General features: G+C 39.7%; 2 protein-coding genes across 3 annotated transcripts in view; one reads left to right on the top strand and one right to left on the bottom strand.

Annotated features, from left to right (window-relative positions):
- On the bottom strand, positions 1-9338 carry LOC144018054 (desmoglein-2-like protein). The gene is made up of 14 exons (XM_077520166.1): positions 9150-9338; positions 7664-7777; positions 7060-7215; positions 6834-6975; positions 6519-6682; positions 5792-5926; positions 5535-5720; positions 5042-5319; positions 4815-4957; positions 4425-4646; positions 3871-4101; positions 3654-3775; positions 3261-3575; positions 1-3143 (listed from the first exon to the last, which is right to left on the bottom strand). Exons 1-14 carry the CDS (start codon positions 9198-9200, stop codon positions 2058-2060), a joined length of 3345 nt encoding a protein of 1114 aa, XP_077376292.1. The 5' UTR covers positions 9201-9338; the 3' UTR covers positions 1-2057.
- dsc2l (desmocollin 2 like) overlaps positions 7758-20881 on the top strand; it is a 22191-nt gene continuing 9067 nt past the window's right edge. The window contains exons 1-9 of one of the 2 annotated variants that reach the window (XM_077520201.1): positions 7758-7783; positions 15124-15421; positions 15508-15598; positions 15699-15895; positions 17120-17218; positions 18061-18216; positions 20031-20175; positions 20263-20417; positions 20502-20636. In XM_077520201.1, coding sequence (XP_077376327.1) covers positions 15383-15421; positions 15508-15598; positions 15699-15895; positions 17120-17218; positions 18061-18216; positions 20031-20175; positions 20263-20417; positions 20502-20636 — 1017 coding nt within the window. In that variant the 5' untranslated portion in view covers positions 7758-7783; positions 15124-15382. Of the gene's footprint in view, positions 7784-15123; positions 15422-15507; positions 15599-15698; positions 15896-17119; positions 17219-18060; positions 18217-20030; positions 20176-20262; positions 20418-20501; positions 20637-20881 lie in introns of those variants that run through there. The other variant, XM_077520192.1, reaches the window with a different exon arrangement.

A 20881-nucleotide genomic window follows, 5' to 3' on the forward strand; every position in this document is an offset into this window, starting at 1 on the left:
TACTGTATAGTCCTTTTTATTAAATGACAGACATTGCAGTCTTTAAATGATATTTACATTCAGAATGTTAGGACTTGTACGAAATATTTGCGTATCAAAAGCAAAGCGAGAACAACTTTGAATACATCTCCTGGAAAAGCAATTAATTACAACACATAGTACACGTACATACACACACGTACACAACTTTGAACAGCATTTTCGTAAAACTAGAATGGAGTGCAAAAGAAAACGAAATGTACTGCATTCATTATTGAGTTTTAATTGCAGCATTTAAAAAGTGTTTCATTTTTTGTTTTTTTGTTTTTTGCAAAAGTGCTTTGAATGTGTTATTTCAGTAGATCTATTTTACAGCAAGAACCCAAATAAACAGCCCCTGATTAGTTGCACTATAACGAAAGCTCAATACTTGCAAGGTCAACGCCAGGCACGCCTAAAGTTAAACTATTACTAACTGGTCACTTTTCAGAATAACACCAAACATATTCTGAACTGCGAGTGCATGAAGGCACTCAAGAGGTTTTTATTTCAAGCTGCTGATGAAGGGCCATTCTGCCTCAATGCTTAAAAAAACAAAACAAAAAAAAACAAAAAAACTGAAGCCTTCGATTTTCTTCTTACTGCTCTGTTGTAAATTGGCTTAAAAATTATATTGATTTCCCCATTCTCTGTTAGGATAAAGTATCGATACACCAGCACCGTATATTCACTCTGTACTGTAGACATATATGTACAGGCATTTTTGGAATAATATTAAACAACATTATGTTAGAATGTACATTGAGTGAAACTGGAGCTTAAAACCAATTGTTGAAGTCTGTGCGTGGAAAAAGTGTATCTCTGATAAACTGAGATGATCATAATTACTGTACTCATAATAAATACTATTACCATTTTAGGAAAGAGGAGGTGTCGATTTGATGCGTTAGCTAGCCAGTTAGCTAGCTAGCTACTTTTGCTTTAAAATATACTAGGGTGACCAGATTTTCAAACTTAAAAATCAGGACACTAAAATTTAGATAAAAATCAAATGTACGATAAATTCTCACCAGGAACTATTTCAAACAAATTTGATTGCTAGTCAGTCTGGTTGTGTTATGTTAGCTAATGCTAAATCTAGGTTGACAGTTAAACAGCACTAAGTCAAAGCACTCATCATTATCCAACCTTTTATGCTCGGCCCCGGCAGCTATTGGAAGCCGTTTACCTTATGCCGGTCCCACATTGTAACATTGGGAATGTCGCCAGAAAAGCGCAGCTTGCATTGGGTCTGAGCGCCGACAGCAGCATTAGTAGGACTATCTAGTAGCTCTAGTTCTGGTATGACGAAAACATGCCTGCTAGCAATTTAACAGTTAAATTCCTTTTTAATTGGTTTAGTGTATGAATCGCTATGACAACTAGCTGTGTGATTGACATGCACATGGTGCAACCAATTGGCTTTGATAAATGAGCGCAGGGACGAGACCTATATAATGGTAGTGGGACAAAACAATGGGGCAGTTGGAATCCGCGGGTATTCGGGCCACAAGGCTCAAAGCCAGGATTGTCCCGGTCTGGTCAGCTTAAAATAAGAGAGAGCTGATTTCTTTTAGCTGAGGTGCAAAAATAAAAAATAAAAATCTATACATTTTCCCCATATTCAGTAGTTACAGATGTTTTGTATATGGTTTATTCCAATATATGTATTGTTTTTAATCAATGTATTGTGAAATTATTGATCTTGATAAGATTTTGTCATATAATTCCTATCCCTACCCTACGTTGGCTTAGTTTTACAGTTTTCTCAAGTAAACAAAATATGTAAAAGTCCATTCAACCAAATCATCCTAAACTATTTCAATAGCGGTCTGTAAGAACTCGGTTCAAGACCCACAACCAACAATATGAACACTGCAATGGCATAACAGGTATCAGCCTGTGTGCATGTTCATTTTGTGAATTAATTTCTAACCATCAAGAATGGAGGACATGGACTGACATGTCCAGCAGGTGGTACATTAATGAACACAGTGAAGGCAATTTTTCCAGTGGATAGGCCGATAGCAAACAATACTTTAAGCTCTAGACGAAGAGTCTATATTCCTCTCTGTAACCGAGACCTTCTTGCGCTGCTCCAGCACAACTCTCTGGCTGACTTGCGACTTGGGTGTGGTTTTCAGGACAAAGTCCTCCTTTGACCCTGTAGAATCTTGAGAAGCCAGTGAGAAACTCTTAGCCCGCACACTTTGACCCCTGACGTCCAATGCTTGCTCACTCCATCCCCGACCTGTCTGGACTAGGGCTACGTGTGCACCCCCGCCTGAAGACCCCTTCTCCACTACCACAACTTGTCTAGATAAGGTTGCTTGCTCACTAGATCCCTGACCGGTCTGGACAAGGGCCACCTGTGCACCATGTCCCCCACCTGTAGACCCATTCTCCACCACCACTACTTGTCTTGGTAAGGTTCCTTGCGCCACCCGCCCTACTTGGCCATCCACAAGCACCATGCCCTGAGATCCTTGGAGGCCGCTGACTTGAACCAGGCCTTGTGTCATCCCAACCTGACCCACTCCCTGTTGACTGACTTGAACCAGGCCTTGTGTCATCCCAACCTGCCCCGCCTGCCCCACTGCCTGCTGGGCGCCTCCTGCAACAAGCACCATCTGGGGCTGGGGCTCAACGACATACATGGGCGCGGTGGCGTAGTACAAGGCAGGTTGTTGCATGAGCAGCGTTTGACTGGGAATCACGACGTTGTCTTGGACGTGCACCTTGGAGAGTGTGGATGATCCCTCTTGGACAATTGTGGACGTTCCGGACGTTACTTTGGACGTTTGGAGAGTGTCGACATGGACGCGATTCCTGTCTCTAACGGTTTCAGTGTGAGTCTGGACATGCTTCTGAGTGGAGGTCCTGACTGGAGACACTGGTCTGGCTGTTGGATGGATACATATGCCCGCATCCACCTGAGATGACCCCTTGCAAATCTCAGCCAAGGTTTTGAATTTTGGGTCCAAGTCATCGAGGAATGAGAGGTCGTTGTCGTTTTCGAGGAGGCTGCAGCACCCCACAGAACCTGACAGAGACTCCCCGCCCTCATAGTCATAGACTAGTAAGGCATCCTTCTCCTGGAACTGCTGGGCAGCATGGTTGGACTTCTGCAAGAAAATGGAACAATCACTTATTGAGTTGAGTTCAACTAAGTGGTTTGTCAAATCTTTGGTATGGCCCTCAGAGGACAAAGGTTGCACTTCCTGAGTTTGCCTGGTACTCACACTGGAATAGTATTCCTCCAGGAAGTGATCAGACACCGCCAAGTCATCAAAGGCCCCGCCTCTGTACTGGGAGATGTGACCCTGTCCTGTCATCATCCCGCCAACAATGCCGCTCATCCCTCCTCGGCCAGAAAATCGGTGGTACTGGTTGTATAAGTGCACGTTGTCTGTAGTTAAGATGGAGTGTTCATTGCCAGAGATGACTCTTCCATCGCCTTCAACCAGTCCCCCAAGGTAGCCCTTTCCTCCTAAGGTGTTGATGTCCTTGGAAACAGTCACCTGTTCAACATCTGTTATGTGGAGGGGAGGGACTTCCTATGGAATAAAAGGCCAAAACTTATCAGACATTAAGATTTCTTTTCTTGTGGATGTTGACCAACCAGAAAAAAGTACCCTGTCTTCTCCTTGGCACTCGGTGTGGTATGAGATCAGCTGTTGTTTGGTATCAAACGGAATGGCTTTGAAATCTCCTGCAGTTCCTCCACACAGGCAGAATAACAGAAGAAGGGGCACCACTAAGACAACACAACAACAGGTCAGAACATAAAATCCAGTCCAGTCCATCCAAAGTCCATGAGTGAAGAACATAAAAAAGGTGAAACACACTCACAGAGCAGCAACAGTAGTCCAAACAGCAAAAGTAAAATTCCCGAAACACCAAATTCTGAATGCCTTTCGATGTGGGCCACACATGTTCTAGTGTTTTCCTCACACGTGCACACAACCACGTCGAGCATTTGAATGTCAGCGCACGACACTCCTTGCTGGTCCTTGATCTCGACAGCTACTTTGTACATGCCCGGCCACAAATGCTCTTGATCTCGCAGGATTGCAGTCGTCCCTGGAATCAAAGACAGCTAACACGTTTTAAAATGGGAAAAATGTAGTGGTTGTCCAAAGACAAGACGTTTGTCAGTGAAGGAACACTAAAAAAAAAAATAAAAATGGTCTTCACAAACAACAACAGCGGATGAGAATGAGAAGAAGGTTTTAAGACTGAGCAGCAAGAGATCAGACTGGTGCAGCAAAGTAGAGACAATAGATTATCAGAGGGTAAGCTAACGTTATCATGTATGTTCGGCGATCATGATGAATGTGTTGTATCAATGAGCTGAGCACTACAGACTAGGACCTTGTAGTGCCAAAGCGTGTCTTCAGTCTTACCATTGAGATGCTCCACCGACCACTTCCCTTGGCTCTTTGTTGAGATCACATTATATTCAAACGGGGACGAATTGGGGAACTCGTCTTTATCGACGGCCGTGACGTAGATGACATTTTCGCCGTAGCACATGGTGTGACTAGTGGCGGTCACTTTGGGACAGTGATCGTTGAAGTCTTCCACCTGAATGGCGATGGTCCCCGTGGCAGTCTTTGAAGACACTTCTAAAACCGACGGACAATTTTGAGACTTCAGTTAAGAAAAACAAAGCTAGCACAGGGGAACTCCAAGTAGGAGGGTTAGAACTGTGAGGCATTCACGCTAATCGCTAGCTCATCGTGTTGCCACTCAAAACATGAATGAAAAAAGCAACCTATTTGTATAGAACTCACCCTCGCTGATGCATATGATTTGGGCGTAGTACGTTCCATTGATCAAAAACTTGGACTCTCGGTCCGGTAGTTTATTCAGCCTAATTTCTGCAGTTTTTCCATCAACGATCAACCAGTTGTCATCGTCACGGTATTTAACATACCTTGAAGAATCAGAACAAGTTTTGAATGTTAGTCATACGCTAACTAATATGTGTGAAAAGCATTCGGACAGAAAAATATCAGACCTGACGTTGGTAGCAGTCTGGTGCGTGTCGCTGTCAATGGCGGTGTAGGTGGTGATGACTGTGTTGATGGAGATAGACGTGTGATCCTCAGACAGGGTCACCACTTTGACAGACGGCTGGAACCGAGGGCCTTCCTTCTGATTGACCACATTGATCTTCACCGAGTATGACTTGGAGATTATGGAAGTGGAGGTCGAGGAGCTTCCGAAATCATACTTGGCCTTGTTCGAAACGACCACCGCCAAATTGAGTGACTTTATCTCCTCGTAGTCTAGCTCCTGTGCAGGACAAGCACAAGTACAGGGTCGGTTTTTACTATTTACATTCATTCATCCATTTTCTTAACCGTTCATCCTGTTAAGGTCGCAGGTGAGTTAGCGCCAACTAAGACCGACATTGGGTGAAAAGCTGGGAACATCAAAGACTGGTGGCCAGTCAGTCAGAGAGTCTACATAGACAAGACAAAAATTCACATGATTTTCAAATTGTTTACCTTTTGAATCATAATGATCCCCTGGTTGGTCTTAGCATCGGTCGTGATGGTAAAATAGCCTCCTTCGTTTCCTGAGATGATTTGAAAGACCGCCAGCCAGTTGTCCGAGTATTTAAGGTCCAAGTCGATGGCCTGCATCCTCAGCACTTCCACGTTGATGGTGTTCTCCTCCACACTGCCTTCATACTGTACACAACTGGAGCTAAAGTACACCGAAGGGATTGTTTAAAAATGATAGTCATGTTGTCTTGACGTACCGATTCTTTCTCCAGAGTGGGGATGTTGTCATTTATGTCCAGGATTTTGATCTCAATTTCGCCCATTCCTATGTTTCCTCCAGCTTGTCCATTCAAATCCGAAGCTTTGACGACCACCTTGTATGTATCTTTTGTCTGAAAGAATAAATTACATTCACGAATAATCCTCCTGCAAACCCAGTTGTCCCCATTAGATTAGGAAGTATTTAACCCTTCCGTTGTTTGGTTTCTTTGGGACATCCAAAATGTTTCACAGAATTAAACGACAGAAGCACAGTCATGGTGGACAGAGTGACGGTTTTTATACACTGATGGTGAGAGACCATTAAAAAATATGAATGTGTGAAAATTCCTTCCTTGGTGGAGGTCTGCACTCCCATGACTATGGCTTTTCCATTCCTTAGCGTCCATCACTCTTGTAGACGTAGTGTTGTTGACCCCACATGAGCAAGCACTTGGCAATGGAGACAAGCAAAAATTTTCGTCTTATAAAGAAAACTTGAACAGAACCCAGGCCTTACCCCCCTACCCACACACTAAAATTGTTTCACTGCTTTTATGCTCCAGTTTTGGTTACCAAGGCACTTGAAATGGGCTCAGCAGCTAACTCTTTAATGTCCGTTTGTGAATACTGGCTTGAATGAGCTGAGGTCATTCGTTATGCTGGTAACAAAAGAAACAAAGTCAGCCAAAAACCCACTGGCGAGTTTCCAGTGACGTGTCTCACCTCCCTGTCCAGTGTGTTTCGCAAAACCGAGACATCTCCGGTCTGAGAGTGGATGGAAAACAAGCCGGCACTGCTGGTCGTCTCCACGATGCTGTAATAGATCTGGGAGTTGATGGTGCCCTCTTGATCTGCGTCAGTGGCGATTACACTCATGACAATCGTGCCTGTGGACCAACCATCAGTGGTTAAAAAAAATAAATATACTCAACTCAACTTTATTTATAAAGCGCTTTAAGAACAGGCATTGCTGTATACAAAGTGCTGTACATATACATAATTTATGATAACTGTAACCAAGCAGATGTTGCCCAATACCTGCGGCGCATGATTCCTTTACAGACCCCACTTGGCCTACTTTAATTACGGGTATATTGTCATTCTCATCAATCACAGTTATTCTGATGTCAACATCCTTCTCGGCACGTGTCCCGTCTACATATTTTGCCACTCCTTTTAACTAAAACCCAAAAACAAAGAAACGTCAGGCTTTACAATGTGTCATGTTTGGCTTTAATGTGTACGTAGGCGTAATTGATCTTACATCATAAAAGGCAATCTCCTCTCGGTCCAAAACTTTATACGCTTTCAAAAAGCCAGTTATTTGGTCCACCCCAAATACGCCAATGGGAGGCTCGTCAGCACCGGGCCCCCTGAGCGAATACAGTACCGTGGTGAAGTTCTCTTTATCAGAGCGAATCTGGAACACAAACACAAAAGGGATTTGTCAAACACACACAACCATAATAGCACACTCGAGAATATGATTATTCTCATTGATATGAACAAATGTGAGCCAGTTGTTCCAAATGATGGATCCTTTTTTGGGTGCACGACTGAAAAGAAACATTAGCAACAAAGCTAGCTACCACAGACAATAACTGCTTTTCCACCAACAAGCCCAGGATCTTTGAGTTCTGGGTAAAGGGAGTTCTTAGTTGTAAAAGTTCAGCGGGGAATTTATAATTGTGTTTCCACAGAGTCTTTGAGTTGTTGGTGAAGCCCTTTGAGACTTTTGTGTGATTAAGGGCTATATAAATAAACTTGACATGACGTGACCAGCCTGGTTCAACGTCATAATATCACTATCACACTGTTTTTGCCTGTTCTCAATGTTGTTAATGACACATATGGGAAAGAGCACACACTCTGCCAATGTTTATTCCGGAGTAGTCGTGATTCTCCTTCAGCTGCCTGGGATGACGAATCCAATCTCTTTTCTGCCTGTGCAGCCCATTTCCTTCTGCCCGAACAGGAACAAGCTGCAGGTATGCACAAGGAAGGGATACGGGATGGGGGTGGGATTGAAATTCATGTCATGAGAAGAGTGTCACAACCGTACACAAATGTGGTGTTTCTCAAAATCAAGTCGAATGCCTGGCTACAGATGAATCACATTGGAATCCAAAAACATAATCTACTACTTGCATAATCTAATTAGAGACAAAAATTTTAATTGTTTGACTTTCAAGTTCAATATATTCACGTTGTGTTGCATGTTCATACATATTTCATTGTTCTCAAACTTAAATAATAAACCAATAAATAAATAAATAAATAAATAAATAAAATTTAACAAAATACATGGATATTATTACGATGAAATAAAATGTAAATATATAATGGTAATTTCTTTTTTTTTTTCCACATATAAACATAGTTCATTAGTCTCGGTCTTAAGTACCATAATATGAGCACCAGTGCACGTTTGTAGATTCATTAAAGTTGTGTACATGAAGAAATAATATTTTAAAATGGATTTTTGACTCAGACTCAAATATTTAAATAAAAAAAATAAATTAATATTCTGTGTACAATATATTTATATTTCCACAGTTATCACTATCAAGTAAAGGTTTTTACACAATACATTTGACTTACTAATTTAATTACAAATTGATTTAGTTATCATATAAACAAACGTTTTGAGAGCTAAACTATTGAAAGCCATATATGTCTATATTGAAAAATATGCAGTCCAATTATGTCAAGTAATAAATTCACTTTATTAAAAATGTAATAATTAAAAACTGACAATATAGCCTACTATAATTAAAATAACTGACATTTCAGTTTAATGTTAATAAATATTGTAACATGTCATTTTTCTACCCTAGTCAATTATATACCACAAAAATCTGTATGTTTGATAGAATGCATTTATGACTATGAATATAATAATAATATATAATAATAATATAATATAATAATATAATATGTAATATATATAATATATATATATATATATATATATATATATATATATATATATATATATATATATATATATATAATATAGTTATCATTATATTATTATTATTATTGTTATTATTATTATTATTATATCTCATTAGATCGTGTCATTTACTATAAAATTCGTCATTCTGGTTCAACTTTCCCCTTTCAGACAGGACAATCTGGTAGCAGAAGTAAAAATCACAACAATGCCATCAAAAATCGTCTTGCTGACATCGACACGAAAGCTTCACGCGTTTGACTTTTCTTGCGGCCCAAACGCGATGAATTCCACTCGCACTTCAGGCACTGTCCTGACAAGCAAAGCCTGAAGCCCCACCTGAGGAAAGTCCGTTACTCGCCATGATCTCGAACTACTTTCAAGCGCTCCACACTCACCGTCAAGCAGCAAAGTAGACCCAAAACGGCGCATCTCAACAGCGGAGCCATTTGTATTGATTGGATGAAAATTCCACTTGTTAATCCTCCACTTTTTTGGACGTTAATTTCCGCCTATTGTTGCAGACAAACTTTGACCCTTCGCGGGGCGAGGAGGAAGAACATGTAGTGCAACTGCGGGTGGACGCGCTGGTCCCTCCCTCCCGTTGCTACTGCTGATAACGGGCGGAGAAAGGAGGTGCACTGGTGGTCATCCACTTTGTGCATAGCTGACATATTTCTTGCATGCAGTACCGACCACAGCTTTGGGGTGGATGCTAAAGAAATACAAACTACTGCAACTTAAAAGGGGGAATTGCTCAAGTTAAACTAATTAATGAATCCTTTATGATGTTTGCCCTTCAGATCTTCTGGTTTATAGTTTGGTCATGTGACGTTGGCAAACGGAGCCCTGATTGGTCGTTACCTGAGCTCTGACCACCTGAGGTGCCATTTTCAGTCGACAAGTGACATTTATTTTTAAAAGGTATTCATTGTACATGGAAAATACTGAAGTTATCAAATTAATTATACTAACTGAAAATATTAACTTCTTACTGGTGAATTAAGTTAACCCAAAGTGAATATATTAAGATTAATTAATTATTATTTTATTCAACATTCACTTGAATTATGTTAATCCAAAATCGGTCCACCATTCAGTTTGTAATCTTAAATTGGTTCAACAATTCTCTTTTTAGAGTTTATCTATCTAAATTAGGCATAGTTCAAATATTTATATGTTGGCCTACATACAGGACTGTCTCAGAAAATTAGAATATTGTGATAAAGTCCATTATTTTCTGTAACGCAATTAAATAAGCAAAAAAGCCATAAATTCTGGATTCATTACAAATCAACTGAAATATTGCAAGCCTTTTATTGTTTTAATATTGCTGATTATGGCTTTTTTTTTTTTTTTTTCTTTTACTTGGTCTGAGGAAATATTCAAAATATTTTGAGATAGAATATTTGAGTTTTCTTAAGCTGTAAGCCATAATCAGCAATATTAAAAAAAAAAGAAAGAAAAGGCTTGCAATATTTCAGTTGATTTGGAATGAATCCAGATACAGTATATGGCATTTTTGCTTATTTAATTGCATTACAGAAAATAAAGAACTTTATCACAATATTCTAATTTTCTGAGACAGCCCTAGTATATGTATGTAAATCATTTTTGTTTTTATTTTATTTTAAAAGATCAACAATATGTCAATTTTTAATTTAAATAATAAAAAAATAAAAAAATAAAAATTAATATCGATGGCATTGGGCCGAAACTTCGAGTCAGAGTTTCGTAAAAAAATATATATATTTATTTATTTAAAAAAAAAAAAATCTGTTCTGTTGGTCAGTCCAAAACACGTGCGTTATTATTATTATTATTATTATTATTATTATTTTTAAACAAATTTTTGCTCAATCTAAAGTGTTGAAAATGGCTTGATAATGTAATGTTAATGTTTGAACAAACATCAACATGCTGTTTTGGGGGTCTCCTGAAAAGTGACTATTTTGGGGGGACTGTGATATACAAAATATTATTTTTGACTTACAATAAATCAATTATTTAATGATAATTAAATAAGAAGGAAAAGGAAATACACATTATTTAAACTTGTTTGCTTTAAATTGACCTTGTTTTGACTTTTTTGAGTGAGGCATTAATATTTGCTAAATTGCTACGCACTCTCTGTTGCAATATTGTGCGTCTGACGCTTGTGTCCTGTACATGCACTCACAAAAGTGGCCGGACACGCATGCTGACACATCCACACCGTATAAACATCAGACAATGACTAATTTTTAACGTGAGAGTCTCACAATCGCCTGAATACGGATGGACCTTTTGCACAATGGGAGGATTTTTATCATGTACTCGTCATAGCCTTTTTATCGCTAAAACCATCGATTCTCCCTTTTGTATCACTCCAACTGTAAATGATGCAATTTTTTTGGTGTGTCAATCCCAGAAAAACACACAGACAAGATTTCTGTGTAAAGTGTTATTATGTCAGATAACTTCCTTTCCACCACTCCCCAACTGCACTTTGCATCGAGACAACACTGTCAGCCAATGTGCGCCTCTTTCTTTATCTGTTCCTGCCCGCCTCCCCCAGTGACTGCATTAAACAAACACGCACTCTAAAAAGTCAGAGGGAATGCTACACGGTGCCAAAGGTGTGCTCCCACGGAATGTCACAGCCATGGGGCAACTTTTACATTCATGTGAGAACACATCAGTCTCAAGGCAGGCCAATATACTATACAGTACTCTGCATATGTTTTAATCTGGGTGGTTTTTATTCATAGTTATTTGTGTACTATTGATCAAAATTGTCCATCCACCCATCTTCCACTAGTCCTGAGCATGGTAAACTAGAGCCTATCCCGGCCAACACCCTGCGAACTGAAGTAGCATGAAGGTCACTTTTTCCATAAGATTTTTTTTTTTTTACATTAGATTTTATTTTCTACAACGGACCAAACACGGCAGACAGAATTTCGTTGAACTCCCTGGCTCCCCTTGGAGTAAGGAAGTCACATGTACACTTGAGTTACAGTGGTGAATTATCATGTCATCAGATACTAATACTGATTGAGGAATTAGTATTAGTATACATGATCTAAGAGTGGTTGAGGAAGCCAAACAACACAAGACGAAACCAATTAAGCGATTGAGAAGTAGTGAGTAGCTAATTAAGTCAAGCTAATATGCTAAACGCTAACATACAGTAACTGCATGTGTTATATCATGTCTGGTGTTAGCATCCATGCTAGCACTAACGCCACATCAGAGTTTGGCTTACCAATATTATAGAATGTATAAAAAGAATGAGAAGATGCTATTCTCCCTTACAACAGGCTAATGTACCATCAACATTATTTTGAAGGGTCTATTTATTTTAAAAGTATTTTTTAGTTACATACTGTTACTCTAACTAAAATATAGATACACCTAACTTGCCACGTTGTCTAATCGTTTTAGTGTGTGGCAGTTTGTACAATCTTTGTACATAACTATGAATAATAACAATAGCATCTATGCTAGCGACTAACACAAATGATATCATAAGGTCATAGTGCCCTTGACTTTACAGTACAATCAATAAAAAGTCTGCCACGAGTGTTCCCATGAATTTCACTCAAATCTTTTATCTCATTATCACAAAGCTAAATATCAGGGCGTGTGTTTGCCAGGCAACGTGTCTCGCCGGAAGCACTACCAAAACGCACGTGACGCACCCACTGGAGTCGCCACTATGCTACGCACACGCCCAGAGAGAACGTTACATAAGGTGCACCTCGTAGGTCGACAGTCCATTCAGCCACACGCGTACAATCTTGTGACATTGATGTGACCTTTGTGATGAGATTAAAAGCACAATGGCGCTGAAGGTGCGTTCAGTTTGGACACGTGCTGATTGTTTAGGTACAGATGCTTCGATTAAACTGAAACCCAGGTTGAAAGCTCTGTAATGAGATGCTTGAGTGAGACGAGTTTTGCAGTTTTTAGGCTAAGAACCTTCCTCACTGCATTTCTTGAGTAAAAATATGTTCATCTGTGTTAGTAAAGTATTAAGATGCAAAAACAAGCAAACACAAAGGGCTCTATTTTCATTGCCACCATTCAAATCCTTAATCTTAAAGTTGTGACACATTTTCTCACCACAGACACTCGAGATTTTTAAAAATATATATATACAGTGCTGCTCAAAAGTTTGTGAACCCTGCAAGGATGGTCAGCTTTTCGTAAAAAATATTAAAATAACTTTGTTAAATGTTTAGTTATACCCCAATCTACAATGTTGACATTGAAAATAATGGACTTGAACAAAAAGAATGAAAACATTGACATTCATTATTGAACAAAAGTTGTTGATTTAAGAAAAACTCCGATTTCATGGGTGCAAAAGTATGTGAACCTCTCACTTAATAGGACATTGGACCTGCTTCTGCAATGATAACGTTTTTTTTTTTTAGTGACTTTTCAGTCTTTCACATCTAGTTTGGGGAATTTTTGCCACTCTTCCTGGCAAAATGCAGCCAATTGAGAGGTTGGATGGCCCTCTAGCACAAACTGCCCGCTTCAGGTCAGCATTTTGAAAGAATTTAAGTCAGAATTTTGACTGGCCACATCCAGAACATGGATCTTGTTGTTCTTCAGCCATTTCTTGGTTGTATTGCTGGAATGCTTTGGCTTATTATCATGTTGCATGATCAATCTTCTGCCAAGCTTTAACTTCACAAAGGACGGCTTCAGGTTATGTTCCAGGATTTCACAATATTCCTCTGAATTCATGATTTCCTAGACTATGTGGAGTTGTCCAGGTTCTGAGGATGAAAAGCCATCCCAGAACTTCACATTCTCCCCACCATGCTTCACTGTAGGATGAAGGTTCTTTTGCTGCTATGCAGTGTTGAATTTTCACCAAACATGACTGTTTTAGTTGTGACCAAACAGTTCCATTTTGGACTCATCTGTCCACAGAAGGGACTTTCAAAAGGCTTCCGGTTTGTCCAGGTGCTCTCTGGCAAAGTTGAGATGGACAAACATTGATCTTTTTTGTGAGCAGAGCCTTCTACCGAGCAAGCCTTCCACGAAAGCCTTGTCGATTTCATTCTTTCTTTCTGCTTCTGTTGAAGCATGCACAACCCTAACCCTAACCCCTGACATGAATTGACCAAAAAATCTTTTTAATTTATTTTTGACTACACAATTGATTAAAAAAAGAAGAACAACGCATTGAATTGATAAACCTAGCCCTGCCATTTCATATAAAATGTAATGGTTCAGATTGAACAACAAAATCAGGTTGAAACAATTGAAAAAAAACGAAAAAGCTCAAGAGGTTCACAAAGCTTTTAGCAGCACTGTATATATACACACACTTCTATCCATGTTTTAATTTTATTTAACAAAGTTTGTGCCCTCGGGAGTACAACATGCAAATGATTACAAACTGCCAAGAAGCCTCCTTTGTACATCGTTCTTACAGTTTCTCACAAGTTCCACATTACTGAAACACTGAAATTCACAGCAAAAATGACTAATTTTTGGTTTATCACTGAAAGTGAAGAGTTCAATGACTGGTGTTGGGAGAGGGGGTTGAAAACTGCGTGTGGCCACGCACACATCCCAGCTTGACCGTGGCTCATAATAAGTCACTATCTTTCTGGGAGTGACAGCACTATTTGCTGAGTCTGTTTTGTGTTTACTGTTATGGCTCCCAGCCCTGGGCGGTTTACTTGCGTCCACGCCCATGACTCACTCACTGCAATCTTCCTGATATTTTTCTCACCTTTCCTGTCTGCGCATAAAGTCTGATTTCATTTCTACTTTATTTCTCACTTTCTCTCTCTGCAAAGTTCACACTCGAGGACATTGGCTGGTGACCGCTTTCCCCCTCTCTCTTCTTTGCAAACACTTTTTTGAGATAGTGAGTGGGAGGACAGCCTCCCCCTCCTTGCCAGGCTTCATTTAGTGCACATTCCTGCAGCTCTAAGCAAGGAGCCTAGGCTGTGTTAAGGAAAGAGGAGGGGCATGCAGAGGTCATTCATCTGTGCAGACTTGGGAGAGCTTCCACAGACCGGATACACTAGAAAAACAAGAAGGCGAGACAATTGTGTCAAGAGTAGGTGCACACAGCACTTGCATGCTTTCCCTTGGAGGCATGCACAACTTTTACAGCATCATTAGTGTAATATTGATATAAGGTGCTGCTTTGTGCTGACATAAACCTTGACAAGCCATTATATGTATTAAAGTATTATGAAAACATCCTATGAATAAAAATCCCAAATTAGTCTAATAAATAAATGAAATAAACGTATTGGGGAAACGGCTCCTCCTGCTGGAGGAAATTAAAATCTGTAAAGTTTGGAAGTGTTTTCAGGAGTGTTTGGTGCACTCAGGTCCTCCTCCCTGTTGCAGAGCCTGCTGGGGAGGCTCAGCCTTTGGGTGGGGCGTTCAAGGTGTGTCCGGATTATTGACACATCGCCAGCAACGAGAGAGAGAGAACAAGCGCAAAAGGTGCCATGGAGGCGTAGGGGAAGCAGCAGGATTCCTTTCTTCTCCGCGAATACTGCTCCCAAATCAACACCTGATCGCATAAAACTTTTTCCTCAATTTTGCCTGCTGCGAGAGGACTGCTTTCTGCTCGGGGCAAAGTGCAAATTCGTGTCCAAAAAAGATGGCGAACGCTGTCATTTTCAACGTGTGCCTGGCGCTGGTGAGTCCAACATATGTGTTTTTATGGACAAAGAGGAACATTCGAGTCGAGTGTGATATTTGACACTAAACGCTATGTAACTTTAGATCCTGGCCGGAGTCGAGTCGTGCTTCGTCCCGAGCTTCCTTTACGTCCCGGTACCGCAAAGTATCCCGGCAGGATACGAGATAACGAGAGGTATTTCTTTTCAATTCATAAACTAATAGGCCCTGTATTTATGCAGGGGGAGAAAAATAAATTTAAAAAAATCACTCACCGTTGTTCTTCCGTGTTTTAGTCAATGTGGCGAGCTGCGAGAGCGTCACTTCCAACGACCGTGCTTTCGCCGTTTGGCCCAACGGTTCGGTAACGGCCACAAAGAGCGTCGAGGTGTCGTCCAAAGGCAGAACTTTCTCCGTGTGGGCTCAACACAGCGACGGGCCGCAGATGCAGATGGACGTCAACCTCATCGCCAGCGCCCAAATGAGCAGACAGGTAGAGAAGCAAGATACCTTTCACACTTGCAATAGTACACATATATTTGAGTAAAAGTAGTAGGCTACAAGTACTTTTAGTAAAAATAGATATACCCTGAAATACTCCAAATAAAAAAGGGACATTTTACTGTCAATAACTTGTCACCATGAAATAAAGTACACAAATTTTCTTCTTGAATTAAATGACGTGGTGTTCATACTGACAAGGGGAGAGAGAGAGAGAGAGAGAGAGAGAGAGAGAGAGAGAGAGAGAGAGAGAGAGAGAGAGAGAGAGAGAGAGAGAGAGAGAGAGAGAGAGAGAGAGAACAGGGAACATGTTTGAGCACTAGCTAGCATATTGGCTAGACTGATTGTCAAAACATGTTCCCATTGCACTATTGCTAAATGACTCACAAAAATGCTAAATTAGCTCATGATGACTACTTATGGTATATTACACTACTACTACTGCACTACTACTACTTATATTATACTACTTAAATTATCTGTGATTTATTTATTTATTACAGATTAAACTGAAAACATTTGAAAGCCAGGCAACACATTAGCCATGTATCATTCTTGTAGCCGACAACAACAAAAAATTATTCTAAATTAGGCTGTGGATTGACAATTCCAATCTTACGTCACAAGTCAAAATGGCGCTCAACTCGGTGTAAGGAAGCTCTCCGCTCATTGAAAAGCATTGGACTTTGTTGACATTTGATTTGTGAGGATTATTTTGATTTCAAAATGCGATGACTACTATAATAATCTGCCTGGTTTGTATGCTAGTCACAGGCAAAAGTAATATAATACACTGTTTGCTTACACCATGTAAAAGAAGCATCTGCATTGCGGAAATATCAGAAAAAATGTTTCTGTAACTTATTAATGCTAGCTTGTCTGTGTTCCGCCATGCTGTTGCTGTCCTTTCTGACTTTAGGCTCCAAGTTGATAATCAATCAATCAATCAATCAATCAATCAAAAATATCAACTGCAGTTGATGTTAATTCTCTGTTTAAGGTAAACAAACAAAAAAAAAAGAACAGTTTTAAGTAAGGAGTAAAAAATCCAGATCTCTGTTCTCAAATGTTATGAGTAAGAGCAACAAATTGCCAGAAAATAAATACTCTACTTGAAAAATCTATTTAAGCACAATGACAAAGTATCCATTTTGAATTAGTTCCTACCACTATAATTGACTGAAATATTAACTGACTGTATTGTGAATGTGTGAAGCCCAATGAGGTGCTGAGACGGTACAAAAGACGCTGGAGCCCCCCACCCTTCAATATCCTGGAGAATGACCCCGGCCCCTACCCAAGAGACATTGAAAGGGTAATGTATTTAAACACGCATCACACACCAAGCATTTTAGCCATGATACCATCCAATATACACAATCAATAATAATAAGTAAAATATTGCTTATTGATCCTAACTAGGCACATAATGTCGGCTTATTGTAGTAATCCAATTTGATGTGTTCTTTGTCATTTGTTTGTGTATAATACACCATAATCCGCCACACTACCCTAAATAAACAGTATTGGTAAACTGCACCCCCTCCCCCACAGACACATTCAAGTCAGCCATGTTGTCTTTGTAAATTCTGATAATGTTTATGTGGACAAAATGAGCGATAAACAACGCACATGATTACATTTCTTATGTAACACATTAGTGCCATAAAACGGTTCCCCATTCCTCATGGCCACTTGGGACAATTATTTTAACAGCAAGTGACTCACACATAATGTACACATGTACGGGTGTGTATGCGTGTGTGTGTGGGTGTGTGCCAACAACTGTAAAATAAAAAAAGATTGTCCCAACAGCCATGAGATAAAAAGGGAAGCGCTTTCATTTATAAGCTTTACACACACACAATTACGACAATTACATAATATAACAGAGTAACATGATGTAATTATGTTGTACTCCATATGTTAATAAAACGGGTATTCAGGTTTGGAATGAGCTGCCATGGGGTTCATTTACAACACAGTACAACAGAATATAATATTTACAGGACATTTACCTGATATATGCGTGAATCAAATTCTGAATCTCCGTTTTGTTTCTAATGTTGCCAAAAAGTGTGACTTGATTTGAAAATGTACATGAATGGCCAGACAGTTTGCCTCGGCGGAAGTTATATGATTGTGCTTGTGCCGCAGCTTGTGTCGGACACTGAAGCAGTGCATCGGGTGTACTACACTCTGACGGGGCCCGGTTACGACAAGTACCCAGAGGGAGTGTTCAGGTTCAACAGCCAAACTGGAATGTTGACTGTACTCAAGGCAGTCGATCGTGAGGAGTTCCCACAGTTTGCCGTGAGTTGGCAGTTTTCCTTGTTCAGATCCTTCCCAACTAAAATGTCTTTCATTTGAACTACATTTTATATACAAAACATCATTTGAAATTAATGAAATTCTCTTCATGTTGAACTTTTATTTGTATTTTTTTAAATTTCACAACAAAATACTTTTTGCCTGAATTTTTATTGAATCTTCATAAACAAAATTATACACGCTTGTTTGTGTTTGAGCATTTCAACACACAAAATGTCTTCTCATTAAACCAACATTAAACTTTGTGTTTAAACGGGAGGTCAACCTAAAACGTTTTTTTTTCAATGATATGCTCTATGCAGCCCCACTAGTCTATAAACACGATAATCTAATGAATATTGTGTTTGAGGATTATGAATTGAGGATTATGCAGCCAAAGATGGAGACATTTTCAAAGATCTTGATGTGAAAGTCTACTGAAACTGATCTAATTTAAACCACCAGACTTATGTTGTACTACAAAGGCGAATCGGGGCCAGACAAAAAAAAAAAAAAAAAATGTACTTTTTAAAAAGTAAAAGTCATACTCCTAGGCGGATAAAGTTGCATTTCTTTTAGGATAAAACCAAATTGTTTAAAAGCCTAAATGTTCCATGCATACATATTTTTAGGAAAAACATCCAGACAAGTTGTAATTTTAAAGTGGAAGTCAAGTAAAAACATTTTCTTTACAATAATATGTCCCATGCGCCCCCACTAGTCTAAACACGGTATTCCGAGTAATATTGCTTTTATGGTATATGAAATAAAGAGGAAGTCAACCCCCCCAAAGAAATTCGTTATATTTGACCTCACTTGTCTGAACTGACAGTCTGATGAATATTACATTTGTGGAATATGAGTTAAGCCACAAAATCCACTAGGGATATAGGGATGTTACGATAAAGGCAATATCATGATATTAAAACTGTCACAATATCGTCGTCGTCATGTTCACAATATTTAAAAGGAACACATCTGTTAAAAAAGTCAGGTTGATTTCCATTTGTGCCGTTCTAGCACCCTGTAGTGGCTAGTTTATTAGTGCAATGTAATTTTCATTAGGGATGTTTTGGCCTTCTATGTTTAAAATCTATGCTAATTGACAGATGAAGGGGAACCCAATTTGCTTGTGAAGCGATCAATGTGTGCTTGCATTAGGAAGTAAGTGTATCAATATTGTTATTAGAGATTGTAGGTGTTTTATATGCATTGCTGTTATGTACAAAAGCACAATATTGTGCTTTTTTTAGAATGAGCTCTTTTTAAATATTTTGAAATATTGTGATCTTTTTTAAATATCGGCAATCCCCCCACAATATTGTGATAATTATCGTATCGTGACCTTCATATCGTGATAATATCGTAACGTGATGTTCAGATATCATTACATCCCTAAAATCCACCCGGTTTTATGCATCTCAGGGGGCGCCCATTTTGCCCCGTGTCGACAGAAAATGACATCACATTTTCCCAGGGCTCAGGTAATGACCAATCACGGCTCAGCTTGCGAACGTCACATGACCAAACTCAGAAAAAGGTCGTCGAAGCCCTGAGCAACTGTGACGTCATCTTCAGTTGACAGCAAGTGGCAAAATGGCCGCCCCCTGAAATTTTGCTGCTTAATTCATAATCCACAAACACAATATTAATGACAATGTTGTGTTTAGACTAGTGGGAGCGCATACAACATATTACTGTCGACTTCCCCTCCTGTCACATTTGTTTTGGAACAGACTATTATTATATATGAATGAGTTTGGAACTTTGGCTAGCACAACCAAACAATTGTTTCAGTTGGACCTTCTTCTTCACAGTTAATAGCCCAGGTTTTCGACAGTACAACGCGGCAGGAAACTGACGATCCTTTGGGCATCTTCGTGTACGTGGACGATCAGAATGACAATGCACCACAGTTCTCCGGCCAAATGCAATTTTCTGTGCTAGAAAAAAGCAAAGCGGGTGAGGAACATGACACACGCCACTGTGGCTTTTTCATTGCTATGTGTCGACAACACCCTATAACATGATCATCATTTGACATCATAGGGACAATAATGGGGAATGTGAACGCCACCGACAGGGACCAGCAAGGCACCGATCACGTGAAGATCCGCTATTCCCTTCTGAGCGAATTGGACAAATTTGCCATCAACCCAACGACAGGCGTCTTCACCACGGCTACCGGCACATTAGACAGAGAGGTGAGGACCGGTGGAGTGCACGACTCAATTTGGACTCAATTTACTTCGAGCATGTATGATGAATATGGAATCTTCCCTCATCAGATTAAAGACAAGTATAACGTGATCGTGCAAATCAAAGATATGGACGGCGCGGCCAACGGTTTGTTCACCACGGGCACGGCAACCATCACCCTGGGTGACATCAACGACAACCCGCCGACCTTCACAAAGAAATTGGTAATTGATTCAGGAATTATAACAGCCTTTTAGTAGTCTAGCATGTGGGGGAAAGTATTGAACAATTTTTAGCAGTGAAAAGTTAATATTTTGTGCAGAATGAATTTGATAATAGAGATAGACCGATATGTTTTTTTTTCAGGGCCGATACCGAAATGTACACTTCGAAGAGAGTTTAAAAAAAAAAAAAAAAAAGTCACTCAAGTGTTGAAGATAGCAATAGAACACAATATTCTGTGGGCCTT

The sequence above is a fragment of the Festucalex cinctus genome, chromosome 1 (genome assembly GCF_051991245.1).
Source record: "Festucalex cinctus isolate MCC-2025b chromosome 1, RoL_Fcin_1.0, whole genome shotgun sequence".
Classification (NCBI taxonomy): domain Eukaryota; kingdom Metazoa; phylum Chordata; class Actinopteri; order Syngnathiformes; family Syngnathidae; genus Festucalex; species Festucalex cinctus.

What these genes read in the sequence shown, in the direction of transcription:
- LOC144018054 (XM_077520166.1), bottom strand. Translation starts at nt 9,200, where the DNA reads ATGGCTCCGCTGTTGAGATGCGCCGTTTTGGGTCTACTTTGCTGCTTG. An exon ending in GTCTACTTTGCTGCTTGACG is followed by an intron (nt 7,778 to 9,149) that starts GTGAGTGTGGAG and finishes GCATACCTGCAG; the next exon opens with CTTGTTCCTGTTCGGGCAGA. An exon ending in TGGAGGAATACTATTCCAGT is followed by an intron (nt 3,144 to 3,260) that starts GTGAGTACCAGG and finishes ATTTTCTTGCAG; the next exon opens with AAGTCCAACCATGCTGCCCA.